Here is a 15,758-nt window from a genome sequence, read left to right as displayed (position 1 = left end):
AATTTGGCTTAATGTTTTAAAGAAGAGTTCTGGTATTTTTATTGGTAGAGCGTTAAATACGTACAGAAGTTTGGGGAGCACTGTCATCTTTAATATCGAGACCCTACCAAACCAAGAGAACATTTTTGATTTCCACTTGAGAAGGTCTGTTTTGATCGTGGCAATTAGGGGTTTATAGTTTGCATCATATAGTTTTTCAAGTTCACTAGATAAATTTATGCCCAAATACTTAAGGGCGCCTCGTTCCCATTTGTAGGGGTGATTGTTTTGTAGATTTTCAAGGATATTTTGCGGTAGGGTGAGGTTCATGGCTTCTGATTTTGACTGGTTGATTTTAAAGTTAGATATGTACCCGAAGGTTTGAAATACTTTGTGTAGGTTAGGTAGCGAGATGTGGGGATTGGTGAGAAAAAACAGGAGGTCATCGGCATAGGCAGCAACTTTGTATTCTCTATCCTTTACCGTAAAGCCCTGGATGTCAGCGTTTAGATTAATTGTTCTAATTAGAGGCTCTAGGGTTAGGATAAAGAGGAGGGGTGACAGGGGGCAGCCTTGGCGGGTACCGTTATGGATGGATATAGGGTCTGAGAAAATATTATTAATTTTGATTTTGGCTTGGGGATTCCGATAGAGAGCCGAGATCCATGACAACATGTTTCCTCCAAGGCCAATATGTGTGCACGTAGCTATCATTTAATCCCAGGAAACCCTATCGAAAGCCTTCTCGGCATCGGTAGAGAGCAACATGCCCTCGGTGGTAGATTTGCATGCAAAATGTATTAAGTTCAAGGTCTTAATGGTGTTGTCACGGGCCTCCCTCCCCGGCATGAATCCCACTTGTTCAGGGCCGATTATTTTCGCTAGAAGGGGTTTTAGTCTATTCGCTAGGATTTTGGCTAAGAGTTTGAGGTCTATGTTTAAAAGTGAAATAGGTCGAAAGTTTGCGCAATCCGTGTGTTCCTTGTTGGGCTTGGGAATTACCGCTATATGCGCCATGAGAAAGGATGGAGAGTCATGTTGGTTCTTTGCTAAGAAATTAAAGGCTGAGCGGAGGGGTTTTATAAGAGCGGTAGTGTAAGTTTTGTAGTATTGCAAAGTGAAGCCGTCAGGTCCAGGGCTCTTCCCTGCTTTCAAGTCGGCAATCGCGTTCGCAATCTCAGTGGTAGTTATGGGATCCTCAAGTGCATTTGTATCTTCTGCTGTTAGGGAGGGAAGTCCGCTATCCTGTAGAAAATCCTGTATATTATCCTGTTTTGTGTTAGGTGAGGTGGTTTGTGTTGGGCCGGAAGTTTATACAGTTTAGAATAGTAGGCATGGAACATATCAGCTATTTCTTCCGAGTTGTGTTTTAAAATACCATCCTTGCCTTTTAGAGCGTGGATACGGTTCGATAGCGTAGCATCCTTTAGGGCCTTTGCCAATTGTTTGCCACTCTTGTCTCCAAATTCATAAAAAATGCTTTTCTTAAAAAATAGGGAGCGTTTAATTTTCATGTCTAACAGAAGCCTTAGTGCGGTCCTATGTTGCGTTAATTGATGTTCTACTTGAAGTGAATGGGATTGTTTGTGCTGCAGTTCAAGATTTGCTATTTGTTGGGAGAGCTTATGGATTTCATTTTCCCTTTCCTTCTTTTTCCGGGCTCCCCATTTAATAAGTTCGCCTCTAATCACGGATTTGTGTGCCTCCCAATTATTCAGTGGGGTCGTGTCAGAGTCAATGTTATGAGCAAAATAAGTGTTGATGGCTTGTAGGATGTCATCTTTTACAATTGGGTCGGTGAGGAGGTAGGAATTCAGTCTCCAGTTAAATACGGACTTGTGTGGTGTTTTTAGATGTAATGTGACCGATGTAGGTGCATGGTCAGAGAGGGCCATAATGCCTATCTCCGCTGAGAGTAGGTTGCCAAGGTCCCTTTGCGATATGAATATCATGTCTATTCTTGAGTATTTTTTGTGTGGTGCGGAGAAAAAGGAGTAGTCCCTGTCTGTGGGGTGCATGGATCTCCAGGTATCTACCAATGTCAGTGACTGCAGTAGCGCTTTTATTCTCTTGAGCGTTCTATACGGAACTTGGGTATGTCCTGTCGAAGTGTCTTTGAGGGGTGCGAGGGGAACATTAAAGTCTCCACCAAGAAGGATACATCCTTCGGAAAACCATTTGAGGTCCTCTACAATTTTGTTGCAAAAAGATACATGGGAGACATTCGGGAAGTATACATTGGCAAAAGTTACAGGTGACCCTTCCCATGAGCCTTTAAGGAATATGAATCGTCCCTCAGGGTCTGCCAGTTGTTGCTTCAGCACAAAGGGCGCATCCTTGTGAAGGAGGATGGACACTCCTTTAGTTTTGGCTAGGGGGTTGGTGGAGTGTTACACTGTGTTAAAGGTGTTGTCAGTGAGTCTAGGGGTATTACCGCTCTTAAAGTGAGTTTCTTGTAAAAACACAACTGAGGGTCGGGCTTTTTTAAGTTCCCTCAACAGTTTAGACCTCTTTTCGGGTATATTTAGACCATTCACATTATGGGAGAGGATGGTAGGTGTTTTCCCTAGGAAAGCGTATGCCATGGCGAAGGCGGGGCTTTGCCAGGGGGGTGTACAGAGATACGGAGTAGTCTAACAATGATCTGGACCTGTCGTGATCGTGGGGTGTAGGTGGGCAGGAATAGTGTAGGAGTCAGAAAGTGGTTGTGCGGGTAGGGAGTAAAGGTGGGTAGGGGGAGGGGGGAGGTGAGACGTGAAGGGTGATTGAAAGGGGTAAATCACTCTGCCCCTCCTGGGGGAGGAGTCAGCCTGGTGTCTGACTTGTTCCAAGGTACGGTGACCCTTCCCCTGTGGGGGATAGTGGGAGGTGCAGTAGCAAGGTAGTGTTACGTGTTGCACTATTTAGTAGCGCGATGTGTTTCTACTAGTAGGTTACCCTGAAAGAAAGTCCGATGGGACCTGGGGACCCAAGACTTCAGGCCGGGGGGAGTTCCCCCCAAGAGGGTAGGATGTCTGGGATCAGGCATAAAGCTAATCTTGTATAGAGGTTTAGCAGTGTGAGACGTCGCCTGGAATGACGGTGCTGCGTTTGGGCTATGCCAGAATTACTAATTAGTGTCTTAAACTCTATCAACAGTGTATAACAGTGAAGAACTTACAAAATTGTCAAAGAGATTGCAGATCATATAGAGATAAAACATATCAAACTGCTAGCTAGAAGTGGGAGTGTAATACTCCATAACCCGGCATGTGAAAGTAAACATTAAATAATTCTACAGTTTAAACGAGCCCAATGAACCTGATAGCAAGGAATAAAGGCCTAAGGTATCTACTTAAGTCCGCTCAGCTACAGTCCCGTGCGTGTATCAAAGCTCTCCGCAATGGTAGGATTAAAGTGTCCTTTATAGAGATCTGGATATCGCAGGTGGTACCCGTCGAGGCGTTTTGCCTCAGTCAGGTGCGTACTGTACCAGGCTGTTCCCGGAAGCCAACAGATAGTATGATTATTGGTTCTCACAGTTCAGATGGAGGCAGAGGTGCAAGCTTGATCGCAGGTTGCTCTGACCGGGGGTAAACTTTGCGTTGGTCTGTAAGTGGGGCTGGAAAAAAGAAAAAAAAAAAAAAAGGGGGGGGGGAGGTAGGGGAGTAGCTGAGCCACCCTGAGGCAGGTGCAGAGATGGGTTAAGCAAACGTTGGAGGCCAGCTTAGGATGCTTGGCGGTCACAATTAGCAGTCGGGTGTAGCGCTCGCATTAACAGTGCGCATATTAACCTTAGGCGATCACACGCTCGTATTGTTCAAAGGGTGGCGGGGGTTCACAGTTTGTAGGTTCAGAACTTGTGTGCTGCTTCATCAAGTCAGTAGTCCCTCGCGTCCCTCCCTCTCGGGCTTCTGGCATTTCTGGAGGGATATGGAGGCTCAAAACTGTTCCTGTCTGGGTTCCTGCGGTGTTTACCGGATTGGTAAGGTGACTGCGCATGAGACGGTCCCGGTGAGAATTGTGGGTTGTTTATTTCTGGAGGCGGACGGAATTCCGCATACCATTCTGGGAGGTCCACGGTATCAATCTGAAGGTCGTTACAGAATTTGTTGAGGTCCTCTGTTACTTTAAGCACATATTGTTTTCCCAAGAAATTTGCTTGGAGCGCGAAGGGGAACTTCCATCTGTAGCTTATACCTTTGTGCTGTAGCACCTCCAGCAATGGCTTCAGGGCCCTCCTGTTTTTGAGTGTAATGGGCGACAAGTCCTGGAAGAGTTGAATTACAGCTTCTTCATGCACAATCCGTTCTCTGGTCCTGGCCTTCTGAAGAATGTCTTCCTTCAAGCAATAGTTGGGTAGGCAACAAATGATGTCCCTCGGGGGATTTCCGTCTTGTGCTCTTGGCCTGAGGGCCCTATGCGCCCTGTCAAAATCAATAGGGGATTGTTCTGGCCTTTCTATGAGGGTATTAAATATGGCTGTGAGGGTCGGCCTAATTTGTTCCTGGGGCACAGTCTCAGGCACTCCTCTAATTCTGATATTGTTCCTGCGTCCTCGGTTGTCTAAATCCTTGATTTGCCGGTTCATATCAATTAGGTGTTGGGAATGCGTGGTAGCAATGTCATCCAGTCTTATCAGAGCCCTGTCTCTTCTTTTCCCTGCCCGGTCCGTTATTGCCAGTTGTTCCGTTAGGCGCAGAATTTCCGTTTTAATGTCAGTAATTGCTGCTGTAAAGGAGCTTTTAATGTCAGCTGCAATGTCAGTCATGGCTGCGTAGGTGAGTAGGTGGTCAGTCTTATTGGCGCCAGCAGCAGAATCTTCAGAGGCCGGTAGGGAGACCTCATCATCCTCCATGTCTTCTATAATGCTGTTGCTCAGCGGGGGCGCTTTTTTGGTATTTTTACCGCTGCCTGAGTATTGAAATTTACTTAGGTTTGCAGATGATGTTTTGCTCTGTGGGGTCCCCAGAGAGCGCAGGGTATGGTTATGTGTACTTCTCCGTGAGTGCGTTGACATAGTCAAAATGATCCGTTTTCACTACTCAGGTCCCCAGGTCATCAGGGTTCTCCTACATCAACAACATATAGGCCATGCACCAGGCCACTGCCCCTACTGAGAGTGTATGGCAGTCTAGGGACTGAGTGGGGTGTACTTGAAGCACAGTCTTCATTGGGATCTTTTTGTGGTCCGAACGGCTGACTCAAGCAAATTCAGTTAGGTGTAGAAGTGGGATAAGCAAGCAGGGTGTAGCAAGATGGCCGCTGGTGTCTTATCTGTGGGCCTGCTGGCTCTTGTTGTCCCACAGTCAGTTTCAGCTCCCTGAATGTCCCAGTGCATGCAAGGTGGGGCGGCAGGGGGTACTTTCCAATGGGGAAGCCTCTGGCAGGGACCAGTTGCCAGGCAGTGTCAGCTATTGGGGGGGGGGGGGGTGGCGTGGGCTCTGTGGTACTCACTGTGTGCCCAGGGAGTAGGCCCAAGTTGCGGTTTATGCTCCTGCGGGTCCTGTCCACAGTGAGGGGCTCACCAACAGCGGCCTGGATCTGTCCTGTGTGAGGGGCTGCCTGGAGGCCTTGCGTCTGGCGGCGGTGCGGAGCGGCCTGGCCGTAGGCCCCAAGATGGCGCCCATCTTATTACAAGGCCTCACTGCGGCCTGCTTCACCAGCGCTTTCCCGGGTGCATAGAGGGAGTCCTCGGCGGCGGTTTACTACCGCTCGGGGCCCGCTCACAAGCCGCGGCCCACGGCCCTGTGAGGATGAGCTCTGGTGAGCCGCGAGGCCGGCGAAGATGTGCGGCGCGCGGTGGCCTGTCTGTAGGCCCCAAGATGGCGCTCGTCCGGCCTTGTCAGATCGCGGCGGCCCGCAGCACCGGCACCTCTCCCAGAGCTCAAATGACCCTGCGAGGTGTTGCCCAGTGGTCACAGCAGCAGCCCCCTGAAGGATGGGTGTTCGGCTGTGCTCTTATTGCTCTGGATGGCGGTGGATGGCAGTCTCTGTCCTGGAGCTCTGAGGTCAGACGTCTCCTTACTGTATTTTTACTGTGGAGAAGTGGTGGGTGTAGCAAGATGGCCACGACAAAACGTCACTTCCTTTTACTAAATCTGATGGGTCGCCATATCTGACAGAACACCTGCAGCTCTGGTAGTGTCCTATTACATCCAACTGTGATGGGAGAAATGCAAAAGCACACAAAGGCCAGGAATAGTTCAGGCATGCGTCAGTGGTACCCAGTATAACTTCCTTGTAACAAGATGTTCTTTTCTGAATTAAGTGTTCAAAGCACCCAGAATCATTTTATGTATTTATCAAAAAAAATAAAGTTACATTTTAACAGCAGATATAAAACAATAATAAGTTATATTTTCCAGAAATACCAGCCAATGGAAAAAGATCGGTCTTCCTTCTCTCGCACCTTGTTACAAGATATTCGGAATCGGGGAAGAGAAGCTGTGATTGGACTCTGGAAATGTCTCTATGAACTACGGAAATATCATCATCCTAATTTATTGTCGGTTTTGGATGAGATCACAGAGACAGGTAACAGGACTTTGTGTTTTCAGACAACAATGTGATGAAATAATGATTGACGCCAATTATCCCAAAATAAGGATTGACACTAATTATCCCAAAATAATGATTGACACCAATTATCCCAAGTGTCCCTCCATTGTCAGTGATAAACACAGTACACATACACCGCACTCCTCACCACTACCTTTCTTTTCTCCTTTTCTCTTTGGCAGATTTTCTCTTGTTCCCATTTCCAAACAAATCCTCACCGTCAGATCAGAATTTGTATTTTTTTAACAGTATAGATAGGATTTCTAATAATGTGTTTTTTATGGACTGTAAACCATGTGACCACATTACTCCTCCCCCTTTCTCTGGAACGCCATGTCCCGTCTCCTAACTACTAAAATATTTCTATCTGAAAACAGATATTAGATTACATGGAAACAACCTTGTTTTAGAAAATCATTTTTTACTGCACATTGGAATGGAGGTTATAAAAATGGAAAGTGAATGTAAACCCTAAAAATATCAAATGTTTATTAGGAAGTGATTTGTTATATCTGTTTAATTTGTACAAAAATATTGTGTAGCTGTTTCCTTTGCAGGGGTGTGCACAATGTTAACCACCTCCCGCCTGCCCTATAGCCGAATGACGGCCGTAGAGCGGGCGCTTTCGTCCGGGTGGCTGTCCCTGGATGTCCTTGTGTTTACTTCCGCAATGCGCGCCGCCACGGGCACGCATCGCGGAAGTTTTGTGCTTGCCGTGTCTCCCAGGGACAGGCAAACACAGATCGCTGTGAACGGCCAATCAAAGCGGCCGTTCACAGCGCGATCGCAGCTGCCAATGGGAGATGATCTCAAATGTAAACATATGAGATCATCTCCCATTGCCGTGTCTCTCCCTCCTCACACAGAGACAGCGTGTGAGGAGAGAGAGGATCTGTGAGTGAAATTTATTACTGTGAATAAAATCTGTCAGCCCCAGTGCCATCTGCCAGTAGTGCTAGTGCCGCCAGTGCCACCTGCCAGCGCCAGTGCCATCTGTCAGCCCCAGTGCCGTCAGCCCCAGTGCCACCTGCCAGCACCAGTGCCATCTGCCAGCCCCATTTGCCAGAGCAATTAGCTAGAGCAAATAGCCAGCGCCCTCTGCCAGTGCCATCTGCCAGTGCCATCTGCCAGCCCCAGTGCCATCTGCCAGCAACATCTGTCAGCGACATCTGTCAGCGACATCTGTCAGCGCCATCTGTCAGCCCCATCTGTCAGCCCCATCTGCTTCCAGTGCCACGTGTTGTCAGTGCCACATGTTGTCAGTGCCACGTGTCGTCAGTGCCACCTGCCACGTCAGTGTCACCTGTGATCAGTGCTGTCAGTGTCACCTGCCAAATCAGCGTCACCTGTCAGTGCCATTTGTGATCAATAAAAATGTCACAAAGATTATATTCAGCTGAGGAGGCATATGATATTCTTGCAGCCGACGAAAGCAACGGGGAGGTTTCCGCTTCGGATTCCTCCTCATATTCAGATTGTGAGTCTGACGTGGACTACAAGCCTGTCCTCAGCAGCGGTACCATGACAGCCTCAGAGGAGGAAGATGATAGTCCGCCCGTCAGACGAAGGCGTACTGGTGAGGAGGGGGTACCATCCACCAGCACCGCAGAGCCATCCACCAGCAACCCAGTGCCATCCACCGGCACCACAGTACCTCAGCAAAGGCCAAGTACCAGTGTGTCAACTCGGCCCCAAAGGGTAGGTCCCATGCCAGCCTTCCCTATTCCCTCCAGAACCCCTTGTGGCTTCCTTCTTACTCAGGAGAAGCTAACGTTCCCCCTTTCACTGCCAACCCAGGAGTCCAGGTGGACACACACAATTTTTCCCTGATGGACTTTTTCCACTTAATTTTTACAGAGGACATGCTTGAATCCATTGTGGTCCAGTCCAACCTATATGCACAACAATTTATTGAAAGCAACCCAACGTCCTCTTATGCCCGTCCCTACGAGTGGAGAGCCCTAACAGTGGAGGAGTTTAAAAAAATTTTGGGCCTCACATTTTGTATGGGACTAAACAATAAAAATGAAATACGTACATATTGGTCATCCCGCCCCATCTATCACATGCCCATCTTTTCCTCAATAATGTCCCGGACCAGATATCTCATGATAATGAGATTCCTACACTTTAACGACAATACCCAGTGCCTTCCCCGGAATGACCCAAATTTTGATAAACTTTACAAAATTCGGCCGCTAATAAATAATTTTTCTGAGATCTTCCCCCAGTTGTTTACCCCAGACCAACACATATGTGTGGATGAGTCCCTGATCAAATTTTCTGACAGGCTGGGCCTAAAGCAATTTATTCCCTCCAAAAGGGCCTGCTATGGGGTGAAGATGTATAAATTGTGTGATCGAGCCACAGGGTATACATATTCCTTCATGGTATACGAAGGGAAGGACACCCAGCTACATCCCCCTAATTGCCCCAAATACAGATCGAGTGGGAAAGTTGTTTGGGAACTCATAAACCCACTCCTGGAGAAAGGCTACCATCTTTATGTGGATAATTTTTATACAAGTTTACCCCTGTTCCGCAACCTCCATAGAAAGCAAACTCCAGCATGTGGCACCGTAAGGACGAACCGGAAGGGCTTTCCTCAAAGCCTCCTCAACAAAAGGTTAAAGAGGAAGTAAACCCTGATGGGTTTACTTCCTCTTTTTTTCCCTGCAAAGGTAAAGCATAATGGACTACTATGCATCGCATAGTAGCTCATTATGTGTCACTTACCTGACACAGGAGCCAGCGAAGTCGCCGCTGATCCCTGTAGTCCGCCGCATTCATCTTGCTGGTGGCGTCTCGCAGCTCCGACCAATGACAGCGGCGAAGCCGCGATGACGTCACTCCCGCGCATGCGCACGGGAGTCGCGTCTCGCAGCTCCGCCTCTGCCATTCGGCGAAGCCGCGATGACGTCACTCCCGCGCATGCGCACGGGAGTCGACAAATTAGGCAAATCCATTCTTGGATTTGCCGCATTTAGTGCGCCTGCGCGCCGCTGTCTACGGCGCATGCGCCGTAGACAGCGGTGCCCATTTTCGGGCAAATATCTCCTAAACCATATAGGTTTAGGAGATATTGCTTGGACCTACAGGTAAGCCTTAATCTAGGCTTACCTGTAGGTCAAAGTGGTTTAAAGGGGTTTACTTCCTCTTTAAGAAAAGGCGAAGCGGCGAGTTTACGGAACGAGGAAATTTTGGCTGTGAAGTGGAGGGACAGAAGGGATGTGTACATGCTTTCTTCGATCCACAACAACACTTTTGTTGAGATCACCAGGAGGGATGGCCCAATACAAAAACCCACTTGTATCCATGAGTACAACATGTTCATGGGGTCGACTTGAACGACCAGATGCTCGAACCCTACCTTGCCACGAGAAGAACATACAAGTGGTATAAAAAAATTTCAATTTATTTCTTTAATTTGGCCATATACAACACATATGTAATCTATCGTAAATCCACAGAAAGACCCATACCCTTCCTTGGCTACCAGGAGGAAATCGTCACTGCCCTTCTATACCCCAACGGCCCACCACAAAACATTCGATCCGATGTAATTAGCAGACTCTCTGAACGCCACTTTCCTGATAAAATCCCTCCCAGACCAACAGGCCGAAGACATCAGAAAAAATGTCGCGTGTGCAGCAAACGAGGATTGAGAAGAGACACCACTTATTATTGTGCACAATGCCCTTCCCAACCAGGCCTCTGCATAGGTGACTGTTTCCACCGTTACCATACTTCAGTGAATTATTAGTGAAGTATGGTAACCATAACCCTCACTTCCTGCCATTTACCTTCACACCCCTTATGCCTCTGCTTGCACTGTAACTGACCCTGGCTTGTTATTCGACCACGCTTCTGCCTACTGATTCTGTTTATGCCTCTGCCTGATCTGGAACTGACCCTGGACTGTTATTCGACCACGCTTCTGCCTACTGATTTTGTACATACCTCTGCCTGATCTGGAACTGACCCTGGACTGTTTGACCATGCCTTTTGCCTGATTCTTGGACTGATCTTGTACCCTCTCAGTGGACTAGTGGGATTCATAACAGGGGTCTCACATATGTGAGGGGCTCCAGAATAGTTTTTTTGGATGAAGAAGACAATTTCCTTTGTTTTCTCATTCCTAAATTAGGGTCTGGAGACTCGGAGGCTTCAAAGAGATTTGGGTGGGAGAAGCCTCTACCCCTATCCCCATTCTGTCCTGAACAAGACCCTACTTCTGCTTGCTGCCTGTAGGACCTATACCATCATGCCTCTGCCTGTCGCATGAACTGACCACACCACATGGATGGACCATGTTCCTGCCTACTACCAGGACCAATATTTTGGCAATGCTGACGATCTCTGCCTGCACTGACCTTGGACTTTATATGGACAGTATCCCTGCCTGCTGCCTATATTGACTATGGACAGTATACCTGCCTGTTGCCTGGAAAATTGTGTTCACTTTTGCTGACCAAGTCCCTACCTGCTGCCTGGACCAGTGCTATCATCCTGCGGACAACTGCGCTGCTAAAACCACAGGTAATCTTTTGTTTACTCTTTTCTCAGCAGAATGTATTTTGGGGTGTAATTCTTGGTATGTGCATGCTATGTGTCTCTGGAATACCTGATGGTGTTCCTTGCATGTTGGGCCTCTGTATGTGGCCAAACTGTGTAAAAGTCTCACACATTTGGTATTGCCATACTCAGAAGGAGTAGCAGAACGTATTTTGGGTGTCATTTTTGCTATGTACATGCTATGTGTTGGAAATATCTTATAAATGGACAACTTTGCGTAAAAAAAAATATTTTAATTTTTTTTCCACATTTTCCCGAAACTTCTGGAAAAAAATAAACCATTCAAAAGACTCCATATACCTCATGGATTATACATTGGGGTGTTAGCTTTACAAAATGGGGTCACTTTGTGGGCATTTCCATTGTCCTGGTGCTCCAGGGCCTTCAAAAATGTAATAGGTGGTTGAGAAATGAGATGTGTAATTTATGCTCCTAGAACGCCTGATGGTGCTATTTCAATATTGGGCCTCTGTATGTGGCCAGGCTGTGTAAAAGTCTCACACATTTGGTAACGTAATACTCAGAAGGAGTAGCAGAACGTATTTTGGGGTGTCATTTGAGGTATACACATGCCATGTAAGAGAAATAACCTATTACATTGAAAATTTTGGGAGAAAAAAAATCTTCATTTTGCAAAGAATTGTGGGAAAAAGATGACAACATCAAAAACCTCACCATGCATCTTAGTAAATACCTTGGAATGTCTACTTTCAAAAAAGGGGTCATTTGGGGGGTATTTGTACTTTCCTCGCTTGTTCTGGTCGCAAGAAATGAGATAGACCACCAGTACATCAGGTGTGATCAAATTTTTATGATTCGCACCATAGCTTGTGGACTTTCTAACTTTCACAAAGACCAAATAATATCCACTAATTTGGGTTATTTTTACCAAAGATATGTAGCAGTATAAATTGTGGCCAAAATCTATGAAAAAAAATATATAATTTGCAAAATCTTATCACAGAAACAAAGAAATATGCGTTTTTTTTTCAAAATTTTCGGTCTTTTTTCATTTATAGCGCAAAAAATAAAAACCCCAGAGGTGATCAAATACCACCAAAAGAAAAGCTCTATTTGTGGGGAAATAAGGACACAAAATTCATTTTGGTACAGTGCTGCATGACTGAGTAATTGTCATTCAAATTGTGAGAGCATCAAAAGCTGAAAATTGGTCTGGGCAGGAAGGGTTTTTAAGTGCCCAGTAAGCAAGTGGTTAAAGACCAAGTTCACCTTTTCCAGAAAATAGTCTATGCAGTCATCATGGGGTCTCAGTAGTTATTAACAGCTTGCCGACCAGCTGCTGCAGTTGTACGGGGGCAGGTTGGTTTGGCTGCGTGAATCGCCATCATTGTATATTGGGTGCGTACATGACAATCTGTGCCAATTCACTAGCAGGGGGAGCCAGCCAGCGGGTCCACCTGTGATCACTCCAGAGAGAGGCAGAACAGGGATCTGCCAGTGTAAACAAACAGATCCCCGTTCTTTCAGGGAAGTAGAGTGAGATTGTCTGTTCCTCGTGATTAGAAACAGCGATCTCTCTCCTCCAGTCAGCCCAGCCCCCATACAGTTAGAAACACCTCTCAGGGAACACATTTAACCCCTTGATCACCACTAGTGTTAACCCCTTCCCTGCCAGTGTTATTTATACAGTAATCAGTGAATTTTATAGGGTCCCAAAAAAGTGTCAAAACTGTCCAATTTGTCCGCTACAATGTCGCAGTCCCACTAAAATTGGCAGATCACTGCTATTACTAGTAAAAAAATAATAATACAAATGCCATAAATATATCCCCTATTTTGTAGGCGCAATAACTTTTGCGCAAACCAATCAATATATGCTAATTTGGATTTATTTATTTTTTACCAAAAATATGTAGCAGAATACATATTAGTCTAAACTAAGGAAGAAATTTTTTATTTACTTTTTTTGGGGATATTTATTATAGCAAAAAGTAAAAAATATTGTTGTTTTTTTTTTTTCAAAATTGTTGCTCTATTTTTGTTTATAGCACACAAAATATAAAAACCGCGGAGGTGATCAAATACCATCAAAAGAAAGATCTATTTGTGGGAAAAAAGGACATACATTTTGTTTGGGTACAACGTCGCCCGACCACACAAGTGCCGTATCACAAAAAATGGCCTGGTGAGGAAGGGGGTAAATTCTTCCGGGGATGAAGTGGTTAAAGACGGCCCTGGTAAAGGTCCCCATATTCTGACCATATATAAATATATAGAGGTGATCTGATTAAAGAGGAAGTAAACCCTGATGAGTTTACTTCCTCTTTTTTTCCCTGCAAAGGTAAAGCATAATGGACTACTATGCATCGCATAGTAGCCCATTATGTGTCACTTACCTGACACAGTCGCCGCTGTCCCCTGTAGTCCGCCGCATCCATCTTGCTGGTGGCGTCTCACAGCTCCGCCGCTGTCATTCGGCGAAGCCGCGATGACGTCACTCCCGTGCATGCGCACGGGAATCGACACATGTGGCAGCTCCATTCTTGGAAGTGCCGCGCTCAGTGCGCCTGCGTGCCGCTGTCTACGGCGCATGCGCCGTAGACAGCGGTGCCCGTTTTTGGGCAAATATCTCCTAAACCATATAGGTTTAGGAGATATTGCTTGGACCTACAGGTAAGCCTTAATCTAGGCTTACCTGTAGGTCAAAGTGGTTTGTAAGGGTTTACAACCACTTTAATATTGTGTTCTGACTGATTGTATGCAACATATATCAATAATATACCAGCCATGTTAGATCTTGGGGTATTAACTCTTTCACTTCCAGGGCTGTTTTTGCATATTTTTATTTTTCATACATGTTAAATACGAAAGCCAGTATTGTGGTCTGAATTTATGAGAGGAGCCCGGGGGGTATTTAAGCAGATCACTCGCCCATGCTCCTTGTCAGTTCCAGTGCATGATACCCTCCCCCCCCATTCCCCCCCCCCCCCCTTTTCAGGGCACTTCTCAGCACATTCCTCTCCACAATCATTCATTACTTACAGTGCCTTGCAAAAGTATTCGACCCCCTTGAACTTTTCAACCTTTTGCCACATATCAGGCTTCAAACATAAAGATATATAATGTTTATTTTTTGTGAAGAATCACCAACAAGTGGGACACAATTGTGAAGTGGAACGAAATCTATTGGATTTTTGAAACTTTTTTTAACTAATAAAAAAATGAAAAGTGGGGCGTGCAAAATATGTTGTTAATACGTTGTAGAGCCACCTTTTGCTGCGATTACAGCTGCAAGTCGCTTGGGGTATGTCTCTATCAGTTTTTCACATCGAGAGACTGAAATTCTTGCCCATTCTTCCTTGCAAAACAGCTCGAGCTCAGTGAGGTTGGATGGAGAGCGTTTGTGAACAGCAGTTTTCAGCTCTTTCCACAGATTCTCGATTGGATTCAGGCCTGGACTTTGACTTGGCCATTCTAACGCCTGGATACATTTATTTGTGAACCATTCCTTTGTAGATTTTGCTGTATGTTTGGGATCATTGTCTTGTTGGAAGATAAATCTCCGTCCCAGTTTCAGGTCTTTTGCAGACTCCAACAGGTTTTCATCCAGAATGGTCCTGTATTTGGCTGCATCCATCTTCCCCTCAATTTTAACCATCTTCCCTGTCCCTGCTGAAGAAAAGCAGGCCCAAACCATGATGCTGCCACCACCATGTTTGACAGTGGGGATGGTGTGTTGAGGGTGATGAGCTGTGTTGCTTTTACGCCAAACATATCGTTTTGCATTGTGGGCAAAAAGTTTGATTTTGGTTTCATCTGACCAGAGCACCTTCTTCCACATGTTTGGTGTGTCTCCCAGGTGGCTTGTGGCAAACTTTAGACGAGACTTTTTATGGATATCTTTGAGAAATGGCTTTCTTCTTGCCACTCTTCCATAAAGGCCAGATTTGTGCAGTGTACGACTGATTGTTGTCCTATGGACAGACTCTCCCACCTCAGCTGTAGTTCCCTGAAGTTCACCCAGAGTGATCATGGGCCTCTTGGCTGCATCTCTGATCAGTCTTCTCCTTGTCTAAGCTGAAAGTTTAGAGTGACGGCCGGGTCTTGGTAGATTTGCAGTGGTCTGATACTCCTTCCGTTTCAAAATGATCTCTTGCACAGTGCTCCTTGTCAAGTTTAAAGCTTGGGAAATCTTTTTGTATCCAAATCCGGCTTTAAACTTCTCCACAACAGTATTACGGACCTGCCTGGTGTGTTCCTTGGTCTTCATGATGCTCTCTGCGCTTTCAACAGAACCCTGAGACTATCACAGAGCAGGTGCATTTATACAGAGACTTGATTACACACAGGTGGATTCTATTTATCACCATCAGTCATTTAGGACAACATTGGATCATTCAGAGATCCTCGCTGAACTTCTGGAGTGAGTTTGCTGCACTGAAAGTAAAGGGGCCAAATAATTTTGCACGTGCCACTTTTCAGTTTTTTATTTGCTAAAAAAGTTTAAAATATCCAATAGATTTCGTTCCACTTCACAATTGTGTCCCACTTGTTGGTGATTCTTCACAAAAAAATTTAAATGTTATATCTTTATGTTTGAAGCCTGAAATGTGGCAAAAGGTTGAAAAGTTCAAGGGGGCCGAATACTTTCGCAAGGCACTGTATCTTGGGTATGCCACTTTTATTGGCATACCGGCCGGATG

The 15,758-nt window shown here is 45.9% G+C and overlaps 1 protein-coding gene across 1 annotated transcript in view; it reads left to right on the top strand.

Moving 5' to 3' along the window:
• LOC143942631 (NACHT, LRR and PYD domains-containing protein 12-like) overlaps positions 1 to 15,758 on the top strand; it is a 1,996,551-nt gene that overhangs the window by 21,239 nt on the left and 1,959,554 nt on the right. The window contains exon 2 of the mRNA XM_077463989.1: positions 6,327 to 6,495. Within this exon, the coding sequence (XP_077320115.1) occupies positions 6,339 to 6,495 (157 nt within the window). The 5' untranslated portion in view covers positions 6,327 to 6,338. The remainder of the gene's footprint in view (positions 1 to 6,326; positions 6,496 to 15,758) is intronic.

Source organism: Lithobates pipiens, unplaced genomic scaffold, assembly GCF_037356315.1.
Source record: "Lithobates pipiens isolate NorthernLeopardFrog02 unplaced genomic scaffold, aLitPip1_a1.2 Scaffold_30, whole genome shotgun sequence".
In the NCBI taxonomy this organism is placed as follows: Eukaryota; Metazoa; Chordata; class Amphibia; order Anura; family Ranidae; genus Lithobates; species Lithobates pipiens.
The sequence above is the reverse complement of the archived record's forward strand: the minus strand, read 5'-3'. Positions and strand labels throughout refer to the sequence as shown.